Source organism: Danio rerio, chromosome 2, assembly GCF_049306965.1.
Source record: "Danio rerio strain Tuebingen ecotype United States chromosome 2, GRCz12tu, whole genome shotgun sequence".
Lineage (NCBI taxonomy): Eukaryota > Metazoa > Chordata > Actinopteri > Cypriniformes > Danionidae > Danio > Danio rerio.
In genome coordinates this window covers 40,954,893-40,973,188 of record NC_133177.1, presented here as the reverse complement: position 1 = coordinate 40,973,188, position 18,296 = coordinate 40,954,893, and the positions used below count along the sequence as shown (strand labels likewise).

Sequence of the window (18,296 nt, the reverse complement as noted above, 5' to 3'; positions counted from 1 at the left end):
ACGCAAGGTGTTGTTCTGCCTTTAAGACTATAAAAGAGAATTCAGCACACAGCTTTACTGCAGTATCTAACAGCATAAAAATGTTGATTCTTATAACAGTTGTACTACTCAATGTGTGGGCTATTCCGGCAGAAAATGTACTCACTCCAAACATAAACATCCTTGAAGAAATAAACAAGATAGTGGATTTGGAAAAAAGGATCAAATCAATGGAGACAGAAATGGAGCGACTAAAAACAGAGAAGGAAGGTATGTTACGATACAACATCCTTTACATGACACAATCTGTATATTATACAAACTACACAGATTTTGCTTATATATTTATTTAAACGCCACACTTCATTACTGAAACATTATAACTTTAATACTATAGAGTTCAATTAGCTGCATACTATGAAATCACTGATATCCACTAGGTTACAAATGTTAAATTGATAGTTCACACAAAACTGAAAATTCAGTGATCATTTACTCACGCTTTACTTGATCCAAACCTTTCTTTCTTTCTTTTTCTTTCTTTCCTTCCTTCCTTCCTTCCTTCCTTCCTTCCTTCCGTTGAATACAAAAAATGATATTTTGAAGAAAGCTAAAAACCTGTAACCATTGATGTCCATAGCATTTGTTTTTCCTAGTCAATGGATTCAGGTTTTCAGTGTTCCTAAAACTATCTTTTGTTTTGTCTAATAAAAAAAAGATTTGGAACCAGTTGAGGATGAGTAAACAGTGAGTGAACAGTGATCTCTTTAAGCTATCTATCTCTTTAGCTGCATTTAGCTGCTCTTTAGTGCTGAAAACACACATCACATGACCGCACACACACACTTTGTCATGCACTGCAGCGTATGCTATGTTGTTTGTCAAACAACAAAAATTAAGGTCAAGAATCTTGATGTGACTCTGGAATCAGATCCGAGTTTCAGTATTCATGTGAAAGCAGTAACTAAACCAGCATGTTATTAACTCAAACACATTGCAAGAATTAGATGCTTTGTTTCCACTAAGGACTTGGAGAAATTGGTTTATGCTTTTATCAGCAGCAGGGTGGATTACTGTAATGGACTCCTCACAGGCCTTACCAAAATAGACAGTTAGACATACAGCTCACCCAAAACGCTGCAGCCAGGATTTTAACATGAACCAGAAAATCAGAACACATCATACCTGTCCTCAGGTCTTTAAACTGGCTCCCAGTTACATTGAGAATAGATTTTATTCTCGAGATCTACCCGAGCTCAAACTCACCTCTCGCCCTGCAACGGGAGGGAGCCCCAGGCTCGAGGCTCTCATGAGTTCGTGGCTCTCTCCCGGGACAGCATGCCAAACTAGCTTATTACTAATCATCAGCTAAGTGTGAACTCTTGAATTTGTTTTTGCTACTTGTTTCTTATTCTTGTTTGTGTAAAGCACTTTGAATTACTAATGTGTATTAAATGTGCTATTTGAATAAACTGGTCTTGCCTAGAATTGAAGTAATGTAAAATGAATGTAAAGAGACTTCTTTGAGAAACTTTTGAAAACCTCTCACTGACTCTAATCTTTTTTTTGTTTTTAAGTTCCTAAAGTTGCTTTCTCAGCCTCTCTGTTGACTACTTTTGGACCACAAAGCGTCGGACCTTTTCATAACGGGTTACACACACTCATTTACAAACACGTCTTCCTCAATTTTGGAAGTAACTATGATCCAAACACAGGTAAATTAAAACTTATATTCCTCTGTAATTTTTTTATGAAACTTGCATTTAATTATCATTAATCATTTTACCCTTTGTTGGATACAGGAATTTTTACAGCACCTGTAAAGGGAGTCTATGTGTTCACGGTTTTCTCAAAGGCTATTGGAAATCACGAGAGAGCCGTTACCGCTGGCCTGTTTAAAAATGACCAGCATATTGTTTCTACACATGGACATCAAGCAGATGGTTTCATCAGCTCTTCAAATGGAGTCTCTCTGCTGCTAGATGAAGGGGATAAAATGAAAGTCAATCTCTATCCTGGACAATGGATTTTTGACAATGGAGAACACCATCACAGCACGTTCAGTGGACATCTGCTTTTTGCCATGTGATCTTGCAGAGGTTTTTATTCACCACAAAATCTCTAATACATAAAGCATGTGTAATTCTCAAAAAAGATGAACTGTTATTATATTCATATAATAAAATCAACGCAAATATTCTTCATATCTTGGCTTAGTTTAAGGCAATAGTGTCTTTAGTGCAGAACGTTATATTAATGTCAATTTAAAAGACTAGTTCACTTCCATGATGATTGGTTACCATTGACTTCCATAGGCATTTCTCCTTCTGCAAGACAATGGTGATCCTCAACTGTTCAGCTATTTATTTTTTCAGTGTTCAACAAAAGAAAGAAACTCATACAGGTTTGGAACTAGTAGAGGATGATTTAATGACAGAATTTTCACCCTGAATGTGAACTGATCCTTTTAATAAAAATGAGAATGCCTCTTTAAATTACAACTAATAAAACAGACTGTGAGTGAGTACGGACTTTGAGAAAATCAGCCTTTCCAGGACAGAAAGTACAGCTGACCCTGTGTATCGCCACAAACAAACTCCCTGGGGTCGTGTGGATTAACCTCCAGCACCCTGACAGGAGCTCCACACACAAACATGCCAACCTGTAAAACATAGAGAAGGTGGGAAACAAACAGTGAGGAAATGGAATATAGACTCGTATATGCGCTTTGAGTAACAGCAAGATCAAAAATACCTGTTTCTTAGAACGTCTGTCCCACAGTTTGACGGTTCTGTCATGAGATGCTGAGATGATGAGGGTCTCTGTTAGCCGCAGTACACTCACTTTATCTGTGTGCGCCTAGGGACCAATCAACAACCACAAAGTCAGCAACTTACATGACATTTGATTATTGTTATTATGATTATTATATCTACGAGGAAAGCGAATGAAAACTTGCCGGCCTTCTCTGAGTCCAGGTAGTCATATTTGGAGATTGATTGAACCATATGTTTCCTTTAAAATCCCCGCACACAAAGAAGTCTGAAGGAAAAAAAGATATAGATAATTCAAAAACTACCAAATCTCACTTTGTAAAGGATTCACACGATGACCACTAGAGGTCTATCCGCTTGTTAAGTGTGACATCACGCAAAGTGGCTTCAGGGTCCAAGCGCCATACCAAACTGTATGGGCAGGCTCATCATATGGTAATAATAAACGTTTACAAAGTGCTGTAATGCTTTGAAAATCACGATTGCATTATACATATACATGCCAGGAAGTGATTAATTTTTTATAAGTTGTTAAAATATTGGTGTCTGTGATGCAGCAAGTCCAGAGACTGTTGTGCACACCATGATTTTATATAAAATAGACTTTAATGTATGATATGACTAAAGAGTGGTCATAAACAAATATTTTCTCAATTCAAATGAGTAGCTAAGAACTGGAAGTACCTGGAAACAGTATTTTATACATGACAGCTTAACAAGTGGATAGGTTGATGTTTAGTCTTAACATCTGATAGCATTGAATGGGTTATATGACTATATTTTAAACTTCCTTTTGTGCATAACGCACTGCTTACAAATAATTGAAAAAGTCAACTCCTATTTGTTTAAACTGCAGGTACAGTTTCTGAACTGCCTCAAATGTCTCAGTTATAATACAAGAACAGGTCGTATCATCTTAAAGCTGAAGAAAAGTCACAATGTCCAAGATATGCTTTACACAAATTTAATACACCAAAACACATGGGATTTCCTTATTTTGGCACCAAGTGAGTCTATGTTTAACTTTCCAGGCTTCATGAACAAGTGCCAGTACATGCATGTGCATAAAACAGATGGAATGCATAAGAATGAGAGCACCATCATTCTGACTAAATAATTTTGCTGACATCTTTTGCATCTAAAAGCATAATCTGCCATAACTCTGCCAGTTGGAGCATAATTAACAAACATATTTCAAGACAGATCAAGACAAGTCTATCAATAATTTGATCAAAATTGTCCTAAAGCAAGAATATCTGTTGCTAAATAGTAACTTTGATGAAAGATTTTAATCCTTGTAGTTTGTTTAGTAAACCATTATTTAAAGAAAATATTTATCCTGCTGTACTGTAAACATACTAAACAAGTACTTTAAATCCGCTAAAGAAGCTTGGCCTATTATATAAGTTATCGACTTCCCAATATAAAGAGTTTCCATATTGGTGCATCCCAAGTAGTGACCAAATTAGAATGACTCACCTTTTAAAACTAAATTAAGCTTTAAATAAGGTTTCTAGCAAAAATTCAGTTATCGCAACAAGTGGCTGTTAAAATGTGTCATTGAATTGTTCATTCAAAGATTCATTAAAAAACCCTGATTACTTCAATGGCCTAGAAACAAGTAAAGAATCCAAAGAAAGTCACTGAGGCCCCGTTAACACTAATACGTTTTAGTTTAAAAACTGCGATTTAGAATGAAAATGATCCACGTCCCAACACTGGCGTTTCACCTAGAGTTTCTGAAAAGATCTATACTATATATCTATATCTATCCACACTATATCACTGAAAACGCACATCACGTGACCACACACACACTTTGTCATGCACTGCAGCGTATGCCCAGGCAGTTAGTGGGTGCTTTAAGCACATCTTCCCAGGTGAGAGCAGCACATGATGAACAGTTCATTAAGGATATACCGCTGGATCTCATCTCACTATAGCTCTTAAATGTGATGTTTAATTCATTTGGTCTCTACTTAAACTTTTTGGTCTTTTGAATCTCTTACTTGATCTCAGTTAACGTGTTTTGGCTGAGCGCAAAGATAAGTTCATATATTAATTTATTAATTACTAATTAACGTAATCACTTACACTGATTCTGCACATTTGACTGATTGCTTGCCTTTATTTCCTATAATGTATAAACTTATTGTACATTGTACTTTTTTATAATGGCCATTATTGATTATTAAAACTAATATTCCACAAATATAGACAGGGTATGTTTCGTATTTTTCAATGAAAATGAAAGAAGGCAGTAATGTTATAGGCTCTGTTTTGTTATAAATTTGCATACAGTGAAGATGACGCTCATATAAATATGTAGCTACAAGATGCCTTAACTTTTTTGGTGTCTGTTAAGTTGTTATTATTAAAATAAAAATAGGCAGTTCTTTATATCATGTTTTCATTTCATTGTTAAAATAGAAAGTCTGCAGCATGATGTGAATGAGGGTATAAAGTAGCCTAAACTGTTCCCTTTGAAAATTTACCTGAAGTGTCCTCGAGAGTTTGTTTTACATATCAAACTTGGAAAGTTTAAATTTACAAGGAAAGCCTGAACGCAAGTCTGAACTTTGTGTCCTTAATCAGCCTCTTCAGCATTTCCAAAACCCTTCGTTTTTAGGTCTGGAAAACTCTAGGGTAGTGTGGATGGAAGGCATAACCGTAGCAAAACTTATGCATTTAAAAACGTAATAAGTAAAACGTATTAGTGTAAACAGGGTGTAAATCTTTCACTCAAGCTGAGGTAAAAATATATAAATAAAAGTTTCCCATAATATTTTACGCAAGTTATCCAGGTTCATGTGGCTCTACTCTTTTCATATATTGCAGGCCTGAAGGAATGCTGAAAGTAAGATTTTTAATGCAGTATATGAGTGTAAGAGCTGGTGTACCATTCTGCACTGCTGCAGCTGTGATCCAGAAGCTGATCTGCGCTGCCCTCTGTTTTTCAATTCGATTCTCCCTCCGCTGCTTAATCTCATCCTCACTCAATTTCTCCTTCTGCTGTTTCTCTTCTTGTTGCTCTTCCTCCTCCTGTTGTTTCTCTTCCTCCTCCTGCTTTTTCTCTTCCTGTTGCTCTTCCTCCTCTTCCTGCTGTTGCTCCTCATCCTCCTGCTGCTTTTGTCCTACCTGTTGGTCATCCTCCTCTTCCTCCTCCTCCTCCTGTTGCTTTTCCTCCTCTTGTTGCTCCTCCTCCTGTTCATCTACTTCTAAGTCTTCCAGTTTTCTACCCACCGCATCTTCACAAACATTCAGGCTATAAGAGCTGCTTGGACCCATTGAAAGCTGAAAAACAGGCAGTTTGAGATCATTACGATTGTTAAAGGAAACGCTAACACAAATATGCAAAATTACACTTAAAAAAAATGTCATTAGATGAATATTTAAAAATTTAGATGTGTTTGTTTTATCTACCAGCTCAGAAAATTTGAAAACGAAAACATGAAGCCGTGGCTTATGTGCAATCTTTTGACCTGACTGAATTTCATGCAGGTTGTGACAAAGCTAGGTAGTTCTTTCAAATGTACCTTCCAAGCAAAATATGAGCTCTGACATCTTTCCACCCATTTTTGACAGCAAGTTAAAGATGTGCCTTTCATTTTTGTACATTTGAACAACAAAGTGATCCCGCATGCGGCCTGCTTTGTATTTGGATGTAGAGGCTCATACAGTAGGTGCCCTGAAGCTTTGGAAGAGACAAAAGCGAAATTACTTATGTCCCAGAAAGAGTGGGCAAAAACTTGTTTGTTTTTTTGATATTTTTAGTATAATGATAAAACTACTTCAGATATGCCATCATATCAATCATGGGCTTGGCTAAGCACTGTGTGTGTGGTGTGCTGTTTTGATACCCCAATAATGGATCAGTACCAGCCATTTGTGATATAGCTTCAGAGAGGGGCAGTGTAAGCAGCAGATTGTCATAGACATGCACTCTGAACTGTTAACTGAGTTGTTTTTGACAGGGTAAAAATTATTTATTGCACTACCATTGAGAAATCATAAGCAAAGGAAGTTATAGACTTTCTGGCTTGTGAATGAATCATTTCTTTAAACTAGTGCATTTTTGACAACCAAATTAACTGGTTCACCAAGTCAGACTGCATCCTTTGAAACTGTTTGCAGCTACAGAGATACCCACATGTCAATCTAACTCCACATGAGCCAATATATTGGTGTAAAATTAATGATCTACGATGCCAGACTTGCCCTCTCATTTAGTGCTTCAGTTACTCCACCAGTAACTGAACTGCAGAAATAGTTCTTGGGTCACATTAGTGAACAAGCACTTCAGAGAAGACGCAAATAAACCACATGTATTACATTAAATTTGCATTATATTATATGTTTTTTAACTCTCATTATTTGTAGCCTTTGACTTGTATTATATAAATTATCATGGACCGTGATTTCTATAGATGCACTGATTATCTTCTCCGATTAAAATATTTTGGTAAGTTTGACCTGCCGAAGGTGAGGCATTGGCGCAGTAGGTAGTGCTGTTGCCTCACAGCAAGAAGGTCGCTGGGTCGCTGGTTCGAACCTCGGCTCAGTTGGTGTTTCTGTGTGGAGTTTGCATGTTCTCCCTGCCTTCGCGTGGGTTTCCTCCGGGTGCTCCGGTGTCCCCCACAGTCCAAAGACATGCAGTTCAGGTGAATTGAGTAGGCTAAATTGTCCGTAGTGTATGAGTGTGTATGTGTGTATGTTTCCCAGAGATGGGTTGCGGCTGGAAGGGCATCCGCTGCGTAAAAACTTGCTGGATAAGTTGGCGGTTCAAACCGCTGTGGTGACCCCGGATTAATAAAGGGACTAAGCCGACAAGAAAAATAAAGGATTTGCACATCCTTTCATTTAAACTATTTTGTAAATAACTGACCAGCAGAAAATACAATAAAATAAAGATACAAATTATACCAAACAAAATTCTTTACAAAAAAAGTGTTTTCAAACAAAATTAGGCTATATGGAGAGGTCAAAAATAGTTTCAATGTTTCCTGTAGCTCTTTTGGGTTTTTCATCTCTTTTTTTAGGCTAATCAGGTATACGAGTTTTTACTTTGAGTCGCTCTTTTTAAGAGATTGTCACGGTTGTTGTAGCTAATAAATCGTACAGACAGGAACAGAAATGAACTGACTCAGATGAGCGTTCAAACTGAAATGTCAGAAAACATGCAATAAGCTACCATAAAAGTTGTGAATTCGAAACAATTTTGCAACCTTAAAGGGCTTCACACTATTTAAAAAAAAAAGGATTTATTGTTGCACAAACGTGTGAGCATTTTAGTGACTTTTCCACATGCAACATTTTGTAATGTAGACAGACCGTTAATGTCAATACGACATGTATTGTTTATGAACTACAGTGCCACCGCCAGTATTTTGGAGCCAAAGTATAACGATACAGTGCTACTCTATAATGTTTTGATGAATATTGTAATGTATAGTTTAATACTATTATTATATAGACACGTATTTTCTGATATTTTCTGATATTTTTTAAATCTAGTTCTGGTAAAGCACTTGCTGACCACTTAAACATTTCCTTCACCATGAGAAAGGATTTTTAGTTGATATGTAAAGCTGAATTGTTTACTCACACAGCAAACATTTTAAAAAGAGCTTGAAAGAATGTATGGGATCTGCTTGAATGAAGCTATGTGTAAGAGGATGTAAGATAATCATCATAGTGTCCTTTTTACACATTCAGAAAAACTTCCACCAGCATGACATGTTATGATGTAGCGGTTAGTTTCTCTCTGACGTTATTGCCTGCACTGCCTTTTATAATATGGACCTGCTGGATACTCACCTAGAAATTTACACATGCAATTAATTAGCCGATTTCAGCCCTTGTTGCATCTCTAACAATTTCAGCTAAAAATCTTCTTTAATGTTCTACTGATTAAAAAAAGGTTGGTTTGTCTGAGAGTAAGTTAATAGCAAAGCTTGTGTGAACAATGCCTTTAAGATCACATGATACATATGGATGATAAACTTACAACGAGACCAATGTACAGCTGACTCTGTTTCTGCCCCAACAGCCAAAAGCTCTTGCTGTCATTCACCATTAGACCCATAGGACGCACCTTATCTGTCCAGCTAAAACAAAACAAAACAAAACAAAAGTACTCTAAAATACTGTAGATTACTGTACAAAACACTAAACATGTATATATAAAAAGTGGAGTTTATTTACCTAAAATACTGCTTGGTTTGTGAGGCAGTGGAGACCACATCAAGGATTTGTCCACTCATACATGCTCCAAACAAACCCGAACAGTAGAGCAAAAAGCTTGCGGGAGAGTCCAATTTGTATGAAGACACTTTATCAAGCCTGGATGAAAAAAACAGAAATGGACATAAATTATTTATATACTGCTATCAGCAAGTGTCAGTTTTAGTTCCCACAATAAATGTCAGATATCAAAAAATAGCTATTATTTTTTCAATTATGCACTTGTTTTACACAATTACATTTACATTTAGTCATTTCAAGAGTTCACACTTAGCTGATGATTGATTATAAGCAAGTTTGGCATGCTGTCCCGGGAGAGAGCCCTGAGCTCGAAGGTTCTTGAGCCCTGGGCTCCCTCCCGTTTGGAGGAAGAGAGGGGAGCCTTGAGCTCAGGTAGATCTCGACAACTCCCCCTTGATAAGAGCTGATGACTAAAAATTGAATGCTATTACAAGATATGCTGCGTTATAAGATTACCTGAATTGCAAATTTAGATTTATCAATTTACTTGTTGTGCATGTTTTTGGAATGTGGGAGGAAACCGGAGGACCCGGGGAAAACCCACGCAAGCACGGGTAGAACATGCAAACTACACACAGAAACGACCACCGACCTGTTGAAGGACTAGAACCAGTGACGTTCTTGCTGTGAGGCGACAGTGCTAGTCACTGGGCCACTGTGCTGCCCTATGGAGGGAAAGGTGAAAAGGTAGGGGTGGAAGGGGGATTCTTCAAATCGAAGATTACTGTAGTGAAAAACCCTGGCTCTTTATAGTGGGTTAGGAATGGCCTGATTGGTGGATCGTGCATGCTAATGCAGAACCAGCCGTGTTCAATCATAATCACGTGATCCTCTCGAAATTAGTTTATGAATAAACTTCACTTAGCAGACGCTTTTATCCAAAGCGACTTACATTTGAGGACAAGGAAGCAATTTACACAACTATATAAAACATAATTTTCTAAATTAAAATGATTGTTTTTTGTTTTTTAAATAAATATATGTATTTTAAAGGTGGCATATAATCACAGTCTGCATACACCTAGGCATAGGTGTATATTAAGTGTTCAGTACATGGAAAAACATACAGTTTGCCTCAATAATGTGAAACTCTGCCACTGCCAGCTAAACTATATAAATGATCATTCAAAATATGGCTGAGCTTCTGATTCTAGGGGTATTTTCTAGGGAAATAATTGGCATATAAAACCATTTCTGGAAAAAAAGTTTTAACTTTTTAAAGGTTTTACTTATTATGTAGATACCAGAAAACAATTTAACTTTTTGTATCAATCCAACACTGACCTTATTCATCTCGTCCAAGCGGGCAAATCCATTAGAATCTTTTTGGTTTTAGACTTTCGGTCTCCTTCACTTACATTGATTTTTAGATGTAAAAACAGCTTGCTACTCTGCTTCATGTAGAAAACTGATATTTTCTTAGTACATTATGAAACATTTTAGGTCATTATTCATAAACACACTGTGTAGAGCAGAGGTTTTCAAAGTGTGAGGCGCGCCTCCCCTGGGGGGCGCCAGAGCATGTCAGGGGAGGCGTGGGAAAAAATATTATATAATAAAAATATAATTATTAAGGTTAATTATTATATGTATTTTTTATTATATTTAAACGTTTTAATTAAACAAAGCTTAAAAAATAATACGTCAAAAATAAGAAAACCTTTTTTACCCAGAAGGCCATAGCTGTGAATTCGTTTCTGTTTGGCAAGCCCGCCAATACAGGTATATGCCTGCTAATACAATGGATCGGTTTCTGAGACCCCCCCGATTCAAAGCCTTCAAGTTCAGGGCTTAAACCCAAAAGATGACGATATGAATATGATGGTCAGTATTTGAGTTTAGGATTTACGTGGACAGGACCAGCTGATGAACCACAACCTTTATGTATGGTTTGTCAATATATTTTGGCTAAAGACAGCATGAGACCCGCTAAACTTCAACTGTTTTGACTGGGATGGACAGTTCTTGGATCTGTTCTATTCATATTGAACAATCATCCTAGTTTTAAAAACGGTATATTAAAATACTTATTACTCTGTAAATAATTGCACTTTCATGCAAATGATGATAAAAGTGAGTTAACAGTCTGACATCTGTCTGTGTCTTATATATACTGTGTATATATATATATATATATATATATATATATATATATATATATATATGTGTGTGTGTGTGTGTGTGTGTGTGTGTGTGTGTGTGTGTGTGTGTGTGTGCGTGCGTGTTTGGGAGGAGGGGGGCGCCAATAGATAAGTTGTGTCATAAGGGAGGCCCACTGTCTTAGACTTTGAAAAACCCTGGTGTAGAGCAAGTAGTTTGACCGTATTCTGTCGTTTATTATTCCTAGTCATTTCTTCCATAGGCAGCTGAATCGGACGTTCTAAAACAAACCCAAAAACGAGTGCACTTCCACATCGCAGAATAAGACCAGTATGGTACCTAAAATATCTCCCTTTTATCAATGATTAAAAAGATTATAATTACTAAAAAAATATATTATTTTGAGATTGAATAAAAATTACATTTATTTATATTAATTAAAGATAATACCATTTTAATAAATGCAATAATTAGCATTATTATACATTTTCTGATTATAACATTTTGCTTTAAGTTATCTAATCCAAGATCACAGTAAATATAATTATGAAATAAGCAAAAGGCCAAACAAAAATGTACAATGTTATAATCAGTGTTTTGTCAATGCTTTTACCTCTATTAATTTTGATTACAACATAAAAATAACATGAATAACATGTCCTTTGTTTAAAATTGCATATTTCTACTGGAGGAAAAAACATGAAGTAAAATATGACAATGAAGAGGGTTGAAAGTCAGTACCCCACAATGCAATTCTTAGCATCCCGCTCCAATTTCCATACACAAACAGAGTGGTCGCTGCAACCCACAGCCAACTCATCATTCGGCATGACAGCAAATGAAGATATGCTGGCATCACTGACCTTAATGAAACACACACAGAGCCGTCAGTCACACATTTCCAAGAAAAAGAGGGTGAAGAACAATTCACACAATTTGACAAATAAGTCAATTTCCAACCTTCTTCCAGAAAACCATTGAGTTCTTATGCCATATTTCCAGTCTGCCAGTCTCATAACCACACACCATGAGGTCATCAGTACCCAGGAAACACAAAGCTCTGACACCACCCTTCTGCCAGTGAGGAGTTTCTGAGGATGATTGAATATCAGAAAGTCATTACTACCAATCAAATGCTATATTTTGATAGACTAGTTCATTAAAGTATTTTGACGGTTTAGTTTAGTGTTGTATCATTGTGTTTTACCCATTTCGGAGGTGACACTCCACGATCTGAGGGATCGATCCACAGACACGGTGAGGAACTCTGGGATTTCAGTCCCTTTGCAAACTAAAGCTTGGATCTCAGCATCATGACCATGCAGAGTATTATGATGATGTACCTGCGAAAACAATTTTAGAGTAAATCAGGGAGCACAAATAAATAAGACTTGTCTGATAAAGATAGATTGAGCATTACTTTCATAGAACAAACAGCTGATATTCAAAATAAATTGAAAATACAACATTTTACATTCTAAAAGTGATAAAAGCCATCACTACATATGTACAGTATAAAAATCGATAGCCATTTTGAAAACTAACATGCTTTTTATTAGCAAAACACATATTTTACATTAAATGATTATTAAACTTGTTTTTTTTTTTTTAAGATTAACTTCACTGATCTTTTAATGACTGGACAGAACCAAAAAAACAAACTATTTCATTCTCCTCAAATACTGGTTCCATATGGATAAAATGCCATACAATTTTGAACACAGTAACATTCTTCTGTTTGGATGGAGCCTAAATCTAGGCAAAAAAAATATCAGTATTGGCCAAAAAAAAAAGCTTTTTTATGTCATATAATATCATTGTTGGCTAAATATATTGAAGCCTTCAGATGTGTGCTACTGGCCATGAAGGATTTCTTTGGTGCATTATGACACATTGCACATTAGACATTTTTTGCTACAGGAAAGACATCAGCAGTGTCAGAAATCCATACTGATATTCATACTTTAACATACAGTGTTTGCCATATACGAGCACACCCCCCACAAATCTCTTATTTAAATTAATATTTTCTATAGTATGCTTTACAATATTGTATTTGTGCATATACTTTAGTTTAGTCAGTACTGAAGCCAAATCTGGAGCTCATCTAACAAAATAGTTTACAATAATGGTTAAAAATTAGTAGGCCAAATTTATATGTTATAGAAAAATATTAAATAACATTTTCAAAAATAGCCAAAATCATAAGAAACAAAAATATATATACAATTTTGTTAAAATATTTTCGTTTGTATTTTTTTTTGCAGTAATTTGCTTAAATTTAATTGTATTATCTGTCCATTTTTAAAGATTTTTTGTGACTAAAAATATTATTTTAATAAATATTATATAATAAATAAATATAATAAATATCTGTTTAATAAATCTGTTTTGTTTAAATGCAAAATTGTTCAAACGGGGTGTACCCATTTATGCTGAGCACTGTAAGTATAAATGTATGCTAATATATTTAATTAGTTAATGTTGTATTTTCAATCATCAAATAATGATCAACACAATACTGATATATTATGCATTTATAAAATGAATCTAAAAACTACCAAATGTATTGGATTAGCAATTTCATTCTTTCATTCATTTTCTTTTTGGCTTAGTCCATTTACCTTACGCACTACCTACTGCGCCACTGTGTCGCCCGGATTTGCAATTTATTTAAATAAAATATTTAATCTTTTGACTAAAAAAAACACACATTTACAAAATTAAGAGTTGGTTACCTGCAGTGGGTGCCAGAGTTTAACAGTTCCATCTTCTGATGCTGAAGCTACCAGTAAGTCTTCTGCTTTAAAATGATCTCCAAAATCTGTATGCAAAAGAATTGTTTTCCTTATAAATAGTTTTTCTATGTAAACTAAATAAATAATCTCGATACTAAGCAGCTGTTTAAGTGCAGTAAGGCAGTAAAGTAAAGTAAGTAAAGTAAGTGCAGTAAATAAATTCAATTCATTTATTAAAGCCTAATGCTAAAACAGTACAAGTCCACCGGGTGGAACTATACATTTGTCAAACTCTTGTTCATTAATCATTGGTTCGGTACTGTATACTTTGACATTTTTTTCCAGACATAAATGTCTACGAGATGGGATGAAACGTGAAAAAAAAAGTTCACCGCCTTTAGTCACTGTACCTGACTGAGAAACTACAGTGCAGTGATGGAGACGTGACTTGTGGGCCTGAATACTAGTGACTTCTACACCCGATTCCCATTTCCAAACCATCAGCCGTCCATCTGCAGAGCCTGCCATTACATGATCCTCCTATAGATATCAAAAAAGTACATAAATATCATAACAGGTTCCACTTTTTTGTATGTCTTTGTAAAATGTCTTCCATTTTGACCCTGCTTTAAGGTGCCCAGTGTTTACCCAGGAGCACAGTGTGCTCAAAGATGAACTAGTCAGGATCTCTCTCAGTAAATTTCCAGTCTGGATATCCCAGATCCGCAGTTTACAGTCACTGGAGCAGCTGAGCTAAGGTGAGAGAGGATTGAGATTCAGTTACAGAAACACAGACAGGTGTTGGTTAAATGCACTTACTGCACTTTTCATTGGTTTCCTCACCACAGCAGATAAAGTCCAGGCACATCCTGTAATCCAGTCTCCATGGCAGGGGGAAATGGTCTGGGAAAGAGCAGGAGAAGAGGAGTCTACCTTCCATATCATCAAAGCCTGTTGGAAGACACTGGGTTAAAACTGGGTTTGGGTTTGAAGGCATTTTTTAGTTGTCTTTCAGTGACAAATGGAGTATAGTTGAAGTACCTGATCTTTCCCTCCTGACAGCAACTGTTTGCCATTAGGGCTGAAGGAAAGGCATGTGACTTCGCCATTGTGACCTCTCAGAATAAACGGCGCAGCAAGATCAGTCCAAGTCCTAGACGTCAAGTTACTTTTCAGCCACAGAGCAATGGTGAAATTGTCTAAAAACAAAATTATGTTTTTAAATAAATAAAAATATGTATTTCTGAATAAATAGAATATAATATAGAATATAATATTAACATAATAAAACAAAACACAAAGCCAAATAAAAGTAATAAACGTAAAACAAAACCTCTACCTAAAATCAACTCTTTGAAAAATGGCTAAAAAAAAAAAATCAATTCAACACAATTTTAAATATGAATGCAGCTTTTCATTCTGAGATTCAATATAATATATGGTGTTAATAAACTTTTAGGATTTTTAAGCAGTCACCAAAATCAGTTTGATGACAGTATAGATGATCTAAACAAAAAAAAAAACTATGTTGATATGAGTACTAGACATGGGACGATAACCGTTTTCAAGGTAAATTTTGGTTTAAAAAGTCAAGGTTTTAAAACTGCCAAAATGTTCTGTAATACCGTTCCTAAGGTAAAAAAACTTTTTTTGTTTTATCAGGGTGTCCGCAAGGTTTTAAAAAGTCTTAAAATGTCTCAAAATTTCAAAAACTAAGTTTAAGCCCAATCTGGAAAAACCAACTTTTAATTATAATGGGGCAAGTAAAAAAAATCCACTGGATATTACTGAAAATTATTAGCTTTTTGCCATGTGAAAGTCTGAAATTTCATTCATAATTGTCTAAAGAAGGTCTTAAGAATTCTTTAATTTGATGTGATTATACCTGCCGATAGCCCTGTTTTTACCCAGACATTTAAAAATAATATATTATAGAGCAGTGACATCATGAAACCGTGAAATTTTTATCCTAAGTTATCATACCGTCAGAATTTTATACTGGCCCATGCCTAACAAGTACTGCGATTCTGGAGAATAAGATGCAACTGACTAGTCACAATGTCAAATCAGCTGTAAATAACATTGGTCCATACATTGCATTGGTTAATAGGTAACATTTAATTAACAATAGGCCACCTTAAAAACAGAAAAAGACAAACACTGTAAACACATAATTCATAATTGGTTTTCCTCCCTTAACATTAAATCCTTTAAACTGAATGGTATTCAGAACATTAAAGGCATGTAATATCTAAGAATAATAAAATATAATAGCATTAAATATAAGCTTGACATATGTAAAAAATAGTTAAAGTGAAACTGAAATCTGCTTGACTTGCTCATATAAGTATACATAAGTATAAGTTATGTTTCCGATCATGACTTGGATTCCTGATAATGCAGAATGTAAAATTTAAACATGTTTTCTGTCCACTCACCAGACGCAGATGCCACATAAGTGGAGTTTTGCGCGAAGGCAAGAATAGCTCCCTTCTGCACCCCAAAAGATGCTCCAAGTACAAGGCTTTCTCCTTGCCTTTCCCAGATCCTGAGCCGGTGGTCCATGCCTCCAGACAACAGCAGCTCTGATCCTCCTTCATCCATCCACATGAGGCAGAGCACAGACACCTGTAGCCCCTCACTGGCCCACACCTTCTCTCCTGCAGCACAAAAACACTTCAGCATCAGTTCAGCTTACACACAACACTGTCCATCACTGTTGGACAGTGGACATCACAGTGGACTCATTTGTTATTATTATGTTGTTGCTATTGAGAGCACGATCCTTAAGAATTACTTAAAGCAAGATGTTTGTAAATGTTTATGCACCTGAGTTTAAATTGAACATTTTGATACCATCACCATGGTAACCCACAGCTGCAGAGCCATTGGACACAGCCACACACAGCGCAGCAGATTCATCTTCATTTCCACGTCTGGTGCGCTTTTGCTGCTGCAATGTCAGTAAATAATGATTCATTAATTTCATCCTTAATAATAAAACATACTTTAAATGGAAATACTAGTGCTTGCAACTTGGTAAAACAATGATGCTGATGTTTGAGGAAGGCGTAAGCTTTGATTTAGCATAAATGAAACACACGAGAGCTACTTTGGCTGTACAGGATAATTCAAAACTTGATTATTTGAATTTCAAATAATGTGAAACTTTTAAACATTTAGTATAAAAGAAGTTCTTTGTCATTCGAGCAGTAACTCCCGTTTGGTTAGTGATAGAACAAAGTGCTTTCCATTCTTCTCTTTCTGCTTTAGTCTTTTCAGCATCTCTCCTTAACAAAGAGATTCGTAAAAGTAATTTCATTCCTAATAACTCTATCAAAATAGAAAATTAAACAAGCTACCAAATACCTCCCCACTTACTCCTATTTGTTGGACATTAAGTTGGAACAGAAATTATTATTGGCAGTTTTTAAGTCAAGTTAATTCAGGTTTATCAACTGCAGAATGTATTACTGCTTAATTATATTCATACAGATTATACAGTATTACATATAAGCAGCGACTCGTATATAAAAAAAGTACCTTTTCTTCCCCCAGTACAGCAACAGATCGCCCAAGACCAGCAGACCATACATTAACCTAGAGAAGAAAAACAAACTTAATTACATCTTCAGAATGGCCGTTTGAGTGTATACCTATAGTAAAATCTGACTAAAAATAAAGACCGTAAGATCATACTCCTCACCACACTGTCCTGCCCAGCACTAAGTAAAAAGTTTCCCCCCTGCAGGAAGTTTAGGGACTGCGTGGAGCCGCGGTGAGCATGAAAACTGCCCACACAAGCAGCGGCTGCCACTGACCAAAGCCGCACTTCTCCAGACAGACAGCCGGAGCATAGTATGGAGGAGCTGTGGGAGAACGACAGACTCCGCACTGAACTCTCATGACCCTGTAGAGTCTGAACACCAGAAAGAGGAGAAACTACATTATAAGTTAAAGACATCAGGCAAAGTGACATACATTACATACAATTTTATTGGTAAACGGTTTTAGATCAATGGTCACACTTTATTTTAAGTTGCGATTCTTCCTATTAACAAACCATTAAATAAGACTATTAGCTCAATATACTAAATATCAATCACTAGTTAATAAGGTAGAAGATGGGTTTAGGTTTTGGTAGAATTTGGAACGTAAAATAAGCTTATAATTTATATCTACTAATATTAATATCATAATAATAGGCAGGTAGTCAGCCAGTAGTTAATAGTGTGCATTGTGACTTTGAAGTGTTATTGGATCAATAAGCTGTCCAGTGCTTAAAAAAAAGGCAATTTTGCCTCCTAAAAAAAGTCAAAGAATCCTAAGAGAAAAAACATTTCAACATTATTGATAAGAATCATAATTAATATTACAATAATAAAAACAACAACAACAACTGATAATAAAACAGCAAATCTGCATATTATAATGATTCCTG

The 18,296-nt window shown here is 35.7% G+C and overlaps 3 protein-coding genes across 3 annotated transcripts in view; 2 read left to right on the top strand and 1 right to left on the bottom strand.

Moving 5' to 3' along the window:
* mbl2 (mannose binding lectin 2) overlaps positions 1 to 18,296 on the top strand; it is a 199,369-nt gene that overhangs the window by 137,024 nt on the left and 44,049 nt on the right. The gene's annotated exons all lie outside the window — the stretch shown is intronic.
* Positions 60 to 2,187, top strand: LOC103910098 (complement C1q-like protein 3). The gene is made up of 3 exons (XM_009298697.4): positions 60 to 249; positions 1,557 to 1,694; positions 1,782 to 2,187. Exons 1-3 carry the CDS (start codon positions 81 to 83, stop codon positions 2,066 to 2,068), a joined length of 594 nt encoding a protein of 197 aa, XP_009296972.1. The 5' UTR covers positions 60 to 80; the 3' UTR covers positions 2,069 to 2,187.
* tep1 (telomerase-associated protein 1) overlaps positions 2,055 to 18,296 on the bottom strand; it is a 50,506-nt gene continuing 34,264 nt past the window's right edge. Inside the window, exons 39-56 of the mRNA XM_009298675.5 lie at positions 17,562 to 17,774; positions 17,399 to 17,455; positions 16,685 to 16,808; positions 16,294 to 16,515; positions 14,897 to 15,054; positions 14,699 to 14,806; positions 14,504 to 14,608; positions 14,266 to 14,395; positions 13,856 to 13,941; positions 12,325 to 12,460; positions 12,078 to 12,208; positions 11,859 to 11,980; positions 8,958 to 9,095; positions 8,761 to 8,860; positions 5,654 to 6,047; positions 2,939 to 3,021; positions 2,734 to 2,838; positions 2,055 to 2,641 (exon numbers count right to left, since the gene is read on the bottom strand). Coding sequence (XP_009296950.2) covers positions 2,522 to 2,641; positions 2,734 to 2,838; positions 2,939 to 3,021; positions 5,654 to 6,047; positions 8,761 to 8,860; positions 8,958 to 9,095; positions 11,859 to 11,980; positions 12,078 to 12,208; positions 12,325 to 12,460; positions 13,856 to 13,941; positions 14,266 to 14,395; positions 14,504 to 14,608; positions 14,699 to 14,806; positions 14,897 to 15,054; positions 16,294 to 16,515; positions 16,685 to 16,808; positions 17,399 to 17,455; positions 17,562 to 17,774 — 2,532 coding nt within the window. The 3' untranslated portion in view covers positions 2,055 to 2,521. The remainder of the gene's footprint in view (positions 2,642 to 2,733; positions 2,839 to 2,938; positions 3,022 to 5,653; positions 6,048 to 8,760; positions 8,861 to 8,957; positions 9,096 to 11,858; positions 11,981 to 12,077; positions 12,209 to 12,324; positions 12,461 to 13,855; positions 13,942 to 14,265; positions 14,396 to 14,503; positions 14,609 to 14,698; positions 14,807 to 14,896; positions 15,055 to 16,293; positions 16,516 to 16,684; positions 16,809 to 17,398; positions 17,456 to 17,561; positions 17,775 to 18,296) is intronic.

Coding starts and splice junctions, on each gene's coding strand:
- LOC103910098 (XM_009298697.4), top strand. CDS start 81: ATGTTGATTCTTATAACAGTTGTACTACTCAATGTGTGGGCTATTCCG. Junction 250..1,556: donor ACTAAAAACAGAGAAGGAAG/GTATGTTACGAT, acceptor TTTGTTTTTAAG/TTCCTAAAGTTGCTTTCTCA. Junction 1,695..1,781: donor TAACTATGATCCAAACACAG/GTAAATTAAAAC, acceptor TGTTGGATACAG/GAATTTTTACAGCACCTGTA.